Consider the following 13,270-nt stretch of genomic DNA (forward strand, 5'->3'; position numbering starts at 1 on the left):
GACTTTGAGACAATCACTGTAAAAACGAAATAAGCTCTTCATTGCATGAGATGACGGAATCAAATACTCTGTTGAGGGAACTTTTCCACCTGGTTTCTGATCACATGAAACTATTACTTTGTTTTATAAACTTGAATATATGTGGTTTTTTTTCTGATGGCAAATACTTTTCTCTACATCATTTTTACCCACCTTTTTAAAGGTCATAGGAAGTCTTTAGCATGACAGAGTATAGACAGAATGGAGCTTCTCACTTTAAATGTACCAGTCACTCTTCCGTCATAACAACAGCCAGCTACTAGATTAATGCCTTAAAAAGACATCTTTAATAATACCATTAGAAAGAAAGCCATGTATAACAGTCCTTTATCCTGCTTGAATAAAAGATCTAGGCTTTGATAGTTGGGATAAAAGCCTAGATTTAAGATGTCCGTGCTCTTTAAGGAAGAAATCAATTTCTAAGAATATCATATAAACTGTCTAGTTTTCCAAACTTCTCAGAAGTTACTTGTTCTTATGGTTTTTGCCTACCTCGTTTCATAGCCCGAGGACTACCTGGACCACTTCTGCTTCGAGAATCAGACTCAGAAGTCCTTGAGCTGGACCGAGAGCTGTCTTCTTCCTCAGATCCTGATGACTCATCTATAAATGGGCTATTGCTTATCTGAGTTGCTTTCTGCAGAAATTAACACAACAGTCTTTAATACCTTGCACAAAGGGTATCAGTCATTTCCTTCATACTGTGGCAGAACTCTGCCGGCTTCGTAACATTCAAAGCTGTTCTTACTTGAGTTGTGAGTTTTGGCACACAAGTATTAAAATAAAACTGAATTCACTCTGCCCTCTGCATACTCAACTACACCCACACTTTAAAAACAGAAACCTGAGGTAGCTCAAGGCATGGGCCTTTCCAAATCATAAAAGGCTGCCAGAAAACAAACAATGCTGTGATTAGTTACTGCTGGCTATCTGACTATAAACAGTTTTGGCACTGACACAAAGACATTTCTACACATACACACACTTTCAGTTATGGTATTGAGCACCATGTGGTTCTGTTTAATAATTAACAGGCCTTTGGAAAAAATCAGCAAAGAACACAAGAAGAACTGACCTGGGCTAGTAACATTTTATAAGCAGCAGTATTTTTTTTCCCCAGCTATTTGACATTTCCATTACTTCTGGGGTTCTGTGATCTCTAAACATCATCTTATGGCATATTTGGCATGGTAGCATCAAACGTGAAACAGCAAGTTCCTAGATGTGAAGCCTAATGGTATTTTAAAATTTCCTTTAAACAGTAATAGTTACCCCTTTCAAAGTGGTGTAGACAGGAGTGGTCATGTTCTTATATATCAGAGATGTATATAATCCAGATACAGAGTATGAAGTTAGTGAAACAGCACCTAAAAAAGCAACATATTTTATTAATTACCTTAGTAATTCACCCCTCAACTAAAGAAATTCAAATGTCATTTTTTGCACTGTATAACTGCTTTAAAAGTAAAATAATTCCCGAACTGTTTCAGATGTGAGATTTGTAGCTTTTTGAAATTTACAGTGGTTTTAAGCAGTATAAATAAATTGTAGTCATGACCACTATTCCTTTTTAAATTGGAAGTATAATCTCTTGCCTTGTTACCTGGTATAGAATCTTCAAAATGAATTGCAAAGAAAACTGGAGTGAACAAAGTATAAATTCAGCACAAAGTTAAGAGGCAAGGTAATAGAAGGCAGTGGAAAGATAGTCAATTTCTAGGCTTTAAATGGCAGATAACTGAAACTTCATTAAAGTATCTTAGAGGAACATGGGACATTTGGTCCTTGCTTACAAATCACTGTAAGAACAGAATTTTTTGTTGATGAGACAATGAACAATCAAACCACTTACTTTGGTTAACAGATTCCATGGTGAAAGCTTCAGACATCCTTAAACCAGATTTGGCTACAGCATAAATTCTGCTTTCCTATACAAGCAGAATGGATTTGATGGTAGATAATTAAAACACAACCATTACTTTTCTTCTGTTTAGCCTCCACATAGCCTCTTAGTCTTTGTGTTAGTGCAACAATGGGATAAAATGCTTGATAAAATGGCATCATCAATAGCAGCTGAAAAAATGCATTCTATGCTATACCCATCACATCCACAGTATGTTTCAAACTTTCCTCACTCAATGATTGGCCTGTAGGTAACTTCTTTTTAAAAATACCATTATGAGGGGCCAAAGAAGCTATAGCAAGAATTACTTTTCTAATTTTTAATGGAAGATTGTCTGTTAAGAACATATAAATGCCATTACAAGGCAACTCTTCAACTTTTTTGTGTTAAAAGGCCAAAATAAGAAAATCTATAATGAAAAAATATGCATGAAAGTATATACATAAAGAAAACATTATATTAATGCATAATTCATCTCTGAATCATTAATAAATCTCAGAGTGTGAAACTGCAGAATTGGTGAGTCTTGACACAGTTAATTTTGGATTTTGTGTAAAACATTAATATCTATTTTAATTACCCAAAAGATGGCTTTAAAGTTTTACTTGTAAATGTGATCAATAACTTCTGTAACCTTTAGCTGCTTTCTGTCAACTTAATTGTCTGGACTGTGAGTGGTACTATGGTTATAGCAAAGGCACTGACACCAACACTCTTAGACTCCGTTGGTGTTACGATAAATAAATAAATGCAGTCACAAGTATTACCTCCTTTGATATGCTCAAGAGGACGTCAGTAACTTAGATGTGACATGAAAAAAATTGGTCTTATCTAAAAAAATAGTGACTATGTTTTCAACAGCAGAAATACTGTGCTTCAATTCAAACTTAGTTCTCAGTTTTTTGTCTTAGACCCAATCAAAGTAACCCTTCATCTGTTTGATGACCCTGTCTTGTCATCAAACAGAAAATAAGAAAGCTAGAGGCAATAAAAATCATAAAAGCAGCATGAAAATGAGTTAGTTTTACCAGTAGTAAAAATATCTGTAATTACACTTACCCAGGAAGGAAATCGATGCAATGGAGGGGTTGGAGGTTTGTTGCCAGCACCCTTTTTTGTTGTATCACAAGGTTCCTCTGTGTCAGCATTTTGTGCTTCACTGCAGTCATAGGTAAACACTCCTTCATCACAGCCAATCTCCATTTTCTCTAAAATATCACTATCTTCTCCATCCACCAGATCAATGTCTGTTTCCTGAGGTCTCCATGGACGTATCAAACTTATGGCATTTCTATTTCTACCAAACATTCTGTCAGAACTCAGCTGGGGCTGGCTAAGATGTTTCTTTGCTAATGCTGAATTTATACTGAACATATTTGGAGTCCGTAACTTTGGAGGTGGCAAATTTGAGGGAGAATCTGACTGTGTTGTGCATTGAGAACCTGCAGAGGTTGCCAGAATTGGGTGTTTGGGTGTCAGAGCAGGGGTTAAAATTGGACTTGGGGTATTTGCCTCACTGGATGAGGATGAATAATCTAGCCTCTGAGACTGAAATTTCTTATTCAGCTCATCTGAAGAACTATCTTGGTCTTTTTTTTTACTTGTGAAGTCAGAGTTGCACTTTCCACCTGGATTGTTCTGGCCTTTTCTTTGGGACCCTTGCTGCCAGGAATATAGCCTCTTGTGCTGAGTCCTCTGAACACCAAAACTCTCTTCTTCAAATAGAGAACTACTGTCATCAGATGCTGTCAAATACACTTCACTTCCCACTCTACCATACCTTGCATTCTCTTCAGATGTGTGGCTCGAAAGAGTCGATGCACACCTGGATTTCAGTCCTTTATCTCCTCCATCCTCGTCTGAGCTCCAGTCACTCCCAGTAGTACAGGAGTTCTTTGACATGTCACTGTCTAGATCTTTGGATGAACAGCTCGTTCTCACATTTTTGTTCTGCTCTGATCCAGAGGAACTTTGTTGCAATGACTTCTGACCTTTATTTGTTTCGTGTGCAGGACCAACAAAGGTAGTTTCCAGGATATCCTTCTCTAGAGGAGACATATAATGAATATGAGAAACTTACTTAAGCAAACTTGACTGCTCACGGATTTTATCATGTCTGTAAATAGTAAGTAGGTAATAATTCCAAGTGCATAGCACATTTAAGTGTCATAATAGTATAAATAATAAACCTTAAGAAAATACTTTAAGTTTTTGAATGCAACTGAAGTTGCAATGATGTTTGCCAAAAAAACTGTAGCAGATGTTACTCAAAGTTCTAGTCAAACTGAAAATAGCAGTAAGTGTAAAGATAAGCAGACTGGAGCCACAAAGTTTGTTGAAAACAAAGAAACGAACAAACAACCCCCCACCCAAAACCCTAAAGACTTAAAGAGGGCATATAAATTTAGCTACTTTATTTTAAATCTAAGGAAAATTAAAGTTTAATGAAAGCTTGTCAGAAAAGATTTACAGTAGCAAATTAAGTATTCTGACCACTTCTACAGTGTTTATACACAGAAATGTCTTCTGCAAGCTATTATTGTATTCCCAGTGGTGAATGCTTAAGATATACAAGAAAGGCTCTTGAAAAATGTTTAGGGAAAGACACTGTATTAAAAATAGCTTTGTTTCTGCATTTCACTTTTACCTGGTTTTGCAAGACAGAGCTATAGCTTGCAGCATGTCAGTGAGGCCCACGTGCTACTCCTGAGTTAAAACAGATGTGAGAACTAGGGCTTTTCTACACAGACACTTGGGATAGTTGATGTGGATTGGACAAGCCAAAGATTTTAATTTAGTCCACATTAAAATAATGAAGTCACAAAAGTTGATCTGTTTCCATCCAGTAAGCATAAGGTTTTATTTCTTATCCCCTCCCTTGAAAAGAAGATTCTTTCTTCAATTCCTTCATCTATAAAAACGGAAATAATACTACATACCCACCTTTATAATGAACTTGGTGTAATACAAATACACAAAATTTTAATAGGATCTATTTCAGTTTCTGATTTTCTACAGAGCTCAACTTGCAATTTTGGGTACCATGATTAACTGTGGAGAAAATGCTGAGGTCATAAATAGTACTGTGGAACTCAAACAAAGGACCAGAGCCTCCTTCCTGAGCTTTTCATTGCTGAAGGGAAGTGGCAAACTGCAATAGACTGCTTTTGCTTGTAAAAGCATAACAGCACAACAATTTGCTGGCACTACCAGACTTCAGGGCTTGTTGGGGAAATTATATGAACTGATATTGGAGCTTTCTCTTTCTTCAGATGGGAAACAGTGGTGTGAAAAGATGCTTGAGATTCCCTTCTGTTTTTTGCTGACCTTCATCATTCTAATGAAAGATTACTGAGTTGATCTTGTTGAGTTTGGACATGAAACTTAACACTGGAACATCAGTGACAGCATAGATAAAATATACAGAAACTGGACTTACATGAGACTTTACCCTGGCATAAAGATGTACCAGCCCTCCTTGGGGGACAAGCAGCCTTAAACTCCTTACACTACTGTGGAGCAAACCTGAGCCACAAGAAATCCTTTCCTTTGCAACCAATGCACCCTATCAGACACCACACACTGACAAACAATGCATTAGTGGTATTATGGAGATTCTAGTGCTCAACAGGATTTCTTCCTAGTATTAGAGACTAGCATTGAAGAGTGAGACAGTACTATTATTATGTACTTTGAAGGCAGCTGGTTTGGGTACACTGACAGTTGTCCATTTTAGATTTCCACCCATGTCAGAATAAAATGGCAGTATTGGTGACTAAGTACCTAGCATGTTTTTGCCTTCAGTGTAGTCTGACTCTTTAGATGAAGACTTGCCTATTTCTTCAAACTTAGAAGATGGCTGAGGACTTCTCGCTCTATTTGAAAAGCATCCAAAAGTCAAACTGCTTAGTCGCTGACACTCTCCAGGTTTTTGTGTTGAAGTAACAGATTTCTTGCCCGTAGCTTCTGAAGAACAGTAATTTGAAAATCTTGTGTTAATGGGATACAGCAAACTATGCTACTGGTCTCTTTACTCTGCAGTGTAAAGTTGGTTAGGTTTTTTTAAGATACCTCCCCATATCAAAAGAAACCCAGAGCTACATTTCTAGATCTTAAAGATTGACTTTTTAGTATAAAAGGGAAAAAAAAATCTTTTAACAATTTCACAGCAGTAAGATATAAACCATGCACTTAATACAGAATGAAAACGTGGAAATACCTGATTTTATTCTGCTGTGACTGATATTAAACCTATGGATTGGTGTAAAATAGATAATATGAGAAAGACTGTAGAACAATAGTATTAAAATATGTGGTGGCCTTCCCTTCAGATAAAAATATTAAGAGAATCTGTAACAGGTGCTACAGCAAATGTAAAGCAGCAAGTTACCAGGCTTAAAAGGTATACATGGAGGACTTCAAGAGAAGGTGAATGAATAAAATTATTAGCTGCCTTAAGAACATGAAATCTGTCCGTAGGCACAGCTATTCTGCCAGAAACTGATATAAAACAATGCTGCCCTTCCATGCCTATGAAAAGTTCTGTGGCAGATCCAGGAAGACCCTTATCCATATCTGTAAACTGTTTAAACCAGTACCACATGATCATAATTTATAGCCTGTTACCAGCATGGATGCTGCAAATGGTAATAAATTTCTTAATATTTTTTAGCATATCAGTAAATGTGTGTTCAAAACCAGCTGACAAATTCTTAGTGTCTCAAAAAGCCTTTGAATAGATCTCCCCAAAGAGGATGACTAAAGCTGTTAAGTGCTGAAATATACAGAACTGTTACTGATCAAAAAATAGCACAGAAACAAAGCAATCCAGTTTCTTCATTAACAGAGAGGTGCATCTTGGTTTAAAAGCTTCATATTGTGTACGTATGTATTTTGTACATATTTAGATTTTCATGTATTATGCATATTAACATGTGTACACAAACATATATACACATACATACACTAATTTCTAAATGTCTGGGCGTATGCATACATACATGAGATACGTTACCAAGAAATGAGGACTAGGGAGCAAACTAGTAAGATTTGCAGGTGATAGTAAGTTATCAAGTCAACCTCGTACGGAGAGAACCAGGGGAACCTTCAGAGGGATTTAAGAAAGCTGGTGAACAGGCAACACAGTAGCAAATAAAATTCAACTGTGATTAAGGTGAAATAATGCTCTTTGGACGGGATATTCCTCTTTCCTGTGTTTATAGTCCACGATTTTTAAATCAATTATATCTACTTGGAGAGGAGCCTGGTGATACTGTGGCTGACTTAAGTCAAATGTAGTAATTAAACAAATCTGATCATAATTCTGATTCCCAGCTGACCATTTGCTAGAAACAGCAGAGGCAGACTGACATTCACCTATTCCTTAACAGTGCTAGGACCACCAATACTATAAAGTGAAAGCACAGATCTGGCGTAAATCCAGTCAGATCTTACTACTTGCATAACCTCTTAAGTAACAAAGACACCTGTTCACACATCAAAAACCAGTTGTGGTTTGTCTGCATGTCTTTTTAATGAAAATTAAATTATTGCTTGCCTAGCACCTTCATGTACAGTCACTCTGATGTCAATTCATACTGACATCTTTGTGATTTCACAGAATATTTCAATTATGTGGCTGCACAAATTAATAGGGAATAGAAAGTTTATATAGTGTAAATAGAGAAGTTTTTAAAAAAAATGTAGATTTACCTTGCAGTTTAGATTGTACTGTTTTCATCTCTTTGGTTTGCTTTTGGTTGATCAAGCGAAGGTTCTGATTTTCCACCTCTAACTAAAAGCATATAAATGTAATCTCATCCATGGGTGAAACAATTTTTAATGTTATTACATCATTTAGATTTTTTCTGAATTTCTGCCTATCCAAAGAAAGCTAGTTCAAATGGCAACCTCCTCTCTGCTACTTCTCTTAGTGCCAGTCTAAGCATTTGTTTATCCTGAACAATTAAATTCCCTGCAGTGATTACTTGCTTAACTTCTGTTAAAATCGTTCCTCCAAACAAGCAAACCCAAGACTGCTTTAAAAAGCCTCAATAATTAAGGAAAAAGAAATCTTCATCAGTATTTTTAATAAACGCGGAGGGATTGAATTACTAATTTCCGTGCCACTTGGCAAACCCAAAAGCAAGCAGACGAATTAGAGGGAATGGTGGTGGTAATGCCTCCTACCATCCCACAGCAAAGATTTAAAACATAGGTACTAAAAAACTTTATGCAAACATGACAACCTTCTACAGGAAGAAAAACCCCAACAACCTATTGCTGTAACCCACTACCAGCAGATAAAAGATGTTGGTTCAAATTCCTGCTCGAAATTAGACAAAGAGAAGATTTGAATCTGAGTATTCCATATCACAAAGAGGGGAGCCAGCAATTCCACTTCCCCACTGGATGACATCTGCCCACCCCTATGCAGATAGCTCGAGATTCTCCACCTTTCAAACTGAGTAAACAATTTGAGTCATATTTCATTTTGTCCAAACTTTTTCAAGATAATTTTAGCTAAACTTGTCTTTTTATTATATGATTTCAAAAACTCCCTTTGCAGACTAATAGTAAATGTTACTTCTACTTTCCTACTTCAAATATAGTATTTAATTGTTTTTCACCTGGAGTGACTATAATTTCCAATTAAGCACAACAGAGTAGGATTTTAACTTTTACAGGCAACTTTAAATTCAATACAAACAAGGAGGAGAAAGCACACAAAAACTAGCAGCCATAGGCAGGGCAAAGACATGGTTATCTCACTACAGCACAGAAACAACGAAGACAACTGGTCTCTTCTGAGAATAGTCATTATGTCCCTGAAACTATTCATGATTAAGAGTACTGTGGGCACTGGAAAACAAAAAAAATATCAAGTCCTTTTCTCTGCCAGACTTGGTCAGCTTTCTGGGGATTATTAATACTTCAGGCATCTGACTGAGCAAGCTCAGTTGGCCAGCTAATCTCTCTCACTTGCTGGAGATAAGTAGACCTTCCAGAGAGCAGTTCTGGGCACTTTCTCCATAAAGAAGATGTAGCTATACTAGCTGACCAAATCAGGCATCAGAATTTAAGTGACATGGATACTCTGCCTCTGTGCTGTTGTTTTAATTTTAGTCTTTCAAGCAAATATCTATATAGATCAATGAAACTGAGAAGTTTGGTGGGGAGTTTTGTTTAGGATTTAGGTTTTATTTTTTTGGTTTTACTATGGCAAAAAGCCCTTTAACAGCCAAACAGCGTAAGGGATATCCAGTCACACCATTATATTTTCTGTACAAGTACCGTAGCAAGAGTTATACCTCGTGGAGCTTGACTGTCACCCATTCTTTTATTTTAGCTGCTTTTTCTTCTATGATTTTTGCTTCTTGCAGTCTTATTTGCTTCTGGAAAAAAATTGACATAAGCATGTTTTTCACTGAGTATTACAGTCTGCCTGAGTAGTCTCTTCAGACACAAATCCTAAGATTGCTTGAAGTAATTCAGTCTCCTCAGCAATACATGATGATTTAAAAAAAAAAGGAATTGAATAGGGCATTCACAGAGGCTGCTGTTCCTCCTTTCCTTAGGAAAAACTGAAGCTCTTCAGATGAAACAGTGAAGAGGAAGAACATCTTTCCCCTCTTAAAAGTTAGATGTTCTTTCAAAGGAAGCCAGAACATAATTTTCAAGTGAATAAACCTTATTCTAATGCAGTACTTCTAAGGGGAACCTTTTTACGCAAACAACAGAAATAATGCTAAACTTTTCTGTCCTTTTATTTTCCTTTTGTATAACTCAGAATGGAACTGATGCTCATCTTTTCTAACACCATTATTGTTAACCTGTTCTTCAAGTTGTTGCTCCAACTTTTGTATTATGTCATTTTTATCTTGTATCAGGGTCTCCAGATCTTGACATCTCTTGTACAACCTGGTTTCTGATTCGCTTGTTTGAACATTGGCTGCTTTTAATTTTTCTTCCATGACTTGTACCTATGTGGAAGGTCAAACACAAGACTTTAAAAAACACAGTACTCCAAGTTAAAGATAGTAATTTAATCACAAGATTTAACTGTTAAAATTGCCCCCACACTTCAGATTCAAGATAACCCTACAAAGTTGGGAAGCCTATTTGAGTAAAAATTCCACAGTTCGTTATGTCTCCCTATACGTTTAATACCAATAGGACTGGCTAAACACTGATAGACCTTATACAGATTTTGTCAGTGTCTGTGAGAGGCTTCTAGGTTTGTAACACATAAGCTGTCAGAAACACCCATATAGGAAGAATACATACAGGAAGCTGTTAGGTTTAATAAACAATGTTTTAAGAAATAAACGATTGCACAGTGTAAAAAAAACCCTACAAATTAACAGAAGCACTCTAAAAGGTGGCTAAGAAGTACTGGGCTTGTAGTCAGAAATGTTTTCTAACTCCAAATTAGTACATGAATGGTTTTTTTTTTTACAATTTCAGTTTCTATCTGTCTCACAGTAACATACAAAGGATTTTTACGGAATACCAAAGATACGTTCATAAAATACCTGCAGTAGCTGTATCTGCCATTTGGTATCAAAAAGTAACTTTGGTTAAATAGTTAACCACAATTTCACTCTTTACATGATGTAACTTCTACAAGAAGAGCAAACAGAATAATCCTATTTAGAGACTGTATTGAATAGTCTCGTTTTATTTTCTTACGGATTTTCTAAAATAGGTCACTGTTTCCTCTCTTTTGTTTCCATGCGCATCAAAGACTCCTGATGCATCAATAAAGAAGCTCATTACATGTATCTATTTTTGATTCATGCCATTAGCTTTGACTTTATTGAACTGAACTGGATAGTGAACAGAGAAAGGTGTGAGAACATCTCTGGTAGGACAAATCAATACATGTAAAAGGAAACAAGCAATACTTAAGAAAAATAGCAATGTTCTAAATTTCCCTTCATTACAGTAACATGCACATAGCTAATAGGGATATTTTCTGATTTTTATATATATACCTGCTGAAAAGCTCTCTCTGCTTGACGATCAGCATCTATAACTTGTTTCTCAAGCTGCTGCATCTGTAGATACATAAAAACATACAGTAAAATGGTAGTGTCTTCTGCTCATCACCAGGAACACCACAATGAAACATGTTTTCATGGTCTGTTTTGAAGAAGGAAAAGACAGGTTATGGGCAGAAGCATAAAAACAGGATAAACAGTGTGTCAGACAAGGAAGATAATTCATCATTATGACTGTACTAAAACATTGTTAAGATCCTCCTACAGAAAAAACACCACACCAGCTTTTCTTCGCAGTATAATTTTGTGGGTACTATATGGCATACTGCTTTTTTTTTTCCTGCTACCAAGAGTAGAAATTCCTTTGACAATAGCCCTGAAACTTTTCTCATGCAGGCTCACAGTCTTAGAAAGTGCTGAGCTCCTCCACCTCCTTCCAAAAGTGGCAAGAGTAAAGGGTGCTGGCACATGATATAATTTGGCTGCTAATTCTTCTTAAGTAGACAAACATAGCTTTTGGGAGGAACTGTGCTATAGGGCCTGTGCCAGACTCCTCCACCTCTGAGTGGAAGAAGGAGGTATGTGGCAGAAAAGACATGATGGACCATGGAGACAAATGTAAAAAACCACAGTAGAAATGAAGTCAGAGGCTAGCATAACATCAAGGAGCACAATCACTTTGAGCAATGAGAGACCCTGATCCGATACTTTGTAACGATGCCTAATAAATCACAGGCTCAACCTTTGCCCTGGGCCTTGGAAACTCCCTGCATTTTAAATGATTTATTTTGAAGGCTTTGCCAACAATATGGAACAGAAGAGGCCAGAAAGAAATACTTTGTTTAGATTTTTTTAGGAGCTCTCTAGTCTTATTTTGGTGAACAATACAATTCTGTCCTCTTTTAAAAAGTAAACTGTGGTTTGAAATAACACTGGAAAGTACATAAGGTATTCCATGATTTAAGGACTTACTGCTTCCCAGGAAATACCTAGCTAAGAATTCAATTCATCTGAAGAGGATGAAATATCAAACAATTAACATTAGGATACTCAGTATTCAGCTTCAAAATTACTCACAAAAAGCACATTATACAAATGAAAACCATTTATTCCTTGTCCAGTTTACTGCTTGGCTTTAAAATAATTAGTTTCATTCTGTCCTGTTTGTACTTGATTTCTGGCATCTTCAGCTTGTTTTTTCGCTCTCTGTCTCTTTTTCTCTCTTCCTAATATGTTGTCAATCACATGAAACAGATTTTTGTACTTCTAGCACCTTGTCCACATAAGGACACATGGATCATTTCCTATCAATCAAAAAACTGAAAATGGAGAAAATTACTAACATAACATAAAAAAAAAAAAAAAAAAAGCTGTGACTGACCTTCTAGTACTTCCTCATATTATACAAGGACCCCAAATCCACATGATAATACCGTAACACACCATTGATACAAGAGCAACAAACGTTTCACAGTGCACGTGGTCAGTTCCTCAATGAGTTGTTTTGCAAGAACACTTTCAAGGATATGATCGTCCCAGTCATTCATGTACTAACAGTCCGGACAGATGGACAGGGAGCTGAGCCTTGTTTCTCTCTGGTCACATGTATTTAATTTCATATTCGTATGAATTCATGCTGAGATTTTCAGTTTAATTTTTAGAATTTTGAATCCCCAGGTTACTTTTCATCTGTCTGGTTTTACATTCAAACAGTACTTTGGTTTACAAGACTCACTTTAATACTGATTTTAAGACATTTTTTTTTTAGTGAGTTGAGGATTCAGAAATTGAGGGTATTTCTGAATATGTGATCAGCTAGCATTCCAATGTACTAAAAACACTACACTAAACCAAGTAGAAGTGCAGCTATTACATCATTAATGAACATTGTTAATACTCTAATATTATGGCAGAAAACTCCTTCAGAGATCTATAATGTGAAATTTGCTGTTGACAAGTAGCAAGCTGTTCATCCATTTTCACAGTCAAACAATTTGTATATGCACAATTGCCATGGCAGTTAACTGGCAATTTCTTTATGTCCCATAAGTAAAATTCATTTCATCTGCAAGGTCGTAGCAGAAACCCAGCAGATTTAATAAATGGAAATAAAACCTGAAAATGTTGCTTGCCAGGTCCACTCAGCCTGCAGCTCAGCTAGGTCTGGCCCAGCTTTAAAGCTGAATCAACTAGTCCATCTAGCAGCATCTAACCATCAATGAACCACTTTACATACAATAAGCAGTAGTGCTTCTCTCCTACACAACGGTTTTGAGTTGTGTAGAACCAAAGCCCCACGTTCCTTGCATGTTTCTGCACTGAAACT

At 36.4% G+C, this 13,270-nt stretch overlaps 1 protein-coding gene across 1 annotated transcript in view; it reads right to left on the reverse strand.

Moving 5' to 3' along the window:
* The window catches only part of PLEKHH2 (pleckstrin homology, MyTH4 and FERM domain containing H2), a gene marked incomplete at its 3' end in the record, with an annotated part of 51,071 nt that overhangs the window by 25,249 nt on the left and 12,552 nt on the right, over positions 1–13,270 (reverse strand). The window contains exons 2-10 of the mRNA XM_080615471.1: positions 10,939–11,001; positions 9,775–9,924; positions 9,253–9,336; positions 7,655–7,736; positions 5,726–5,908; positions 3,002–3,987; positions 1,892–1,967; positions 1,312–1,406; positions 532–676 (exon numbers count right to left, since the gene is read on the reverse strand). Coding sequence (XP_080471597.1) covers positions 532–676; positions 1,312–1,406; positions 1,892–1,967; positions 3,002–3,987; positions 5,726–5,908; positions 7,655–7,736; positions 9,253–9,336; positions 9,775–9,924; positions 10,939–11,001 — 1,864 coding nt within the window. The remainder of the gene's footprint in view (positions 1–531; positions 677–1,311; positions 1,407–1,891; positions 1,968–3,001; positions 3,988–5,725; positions 5,909–7,654; positions 7,737–9,252; positions 9,337–9,774; positions 9,925–10,938; positions 11,002–13,270) is intronic.

The sequence above is a fragment of the Psittacula echo genome (genome assembly GCF_963264785.1).
Source record: "Psittacula echo genome assembly, chromosome: 4".
In the NCBI taxonomy this organism is placed as follows: domain Eukaryota; kingdom Metazoa; phylum Chordata; class Aves; order Psittaciformes; family Psittacidae; genus Psittacula; species Psittacula echo.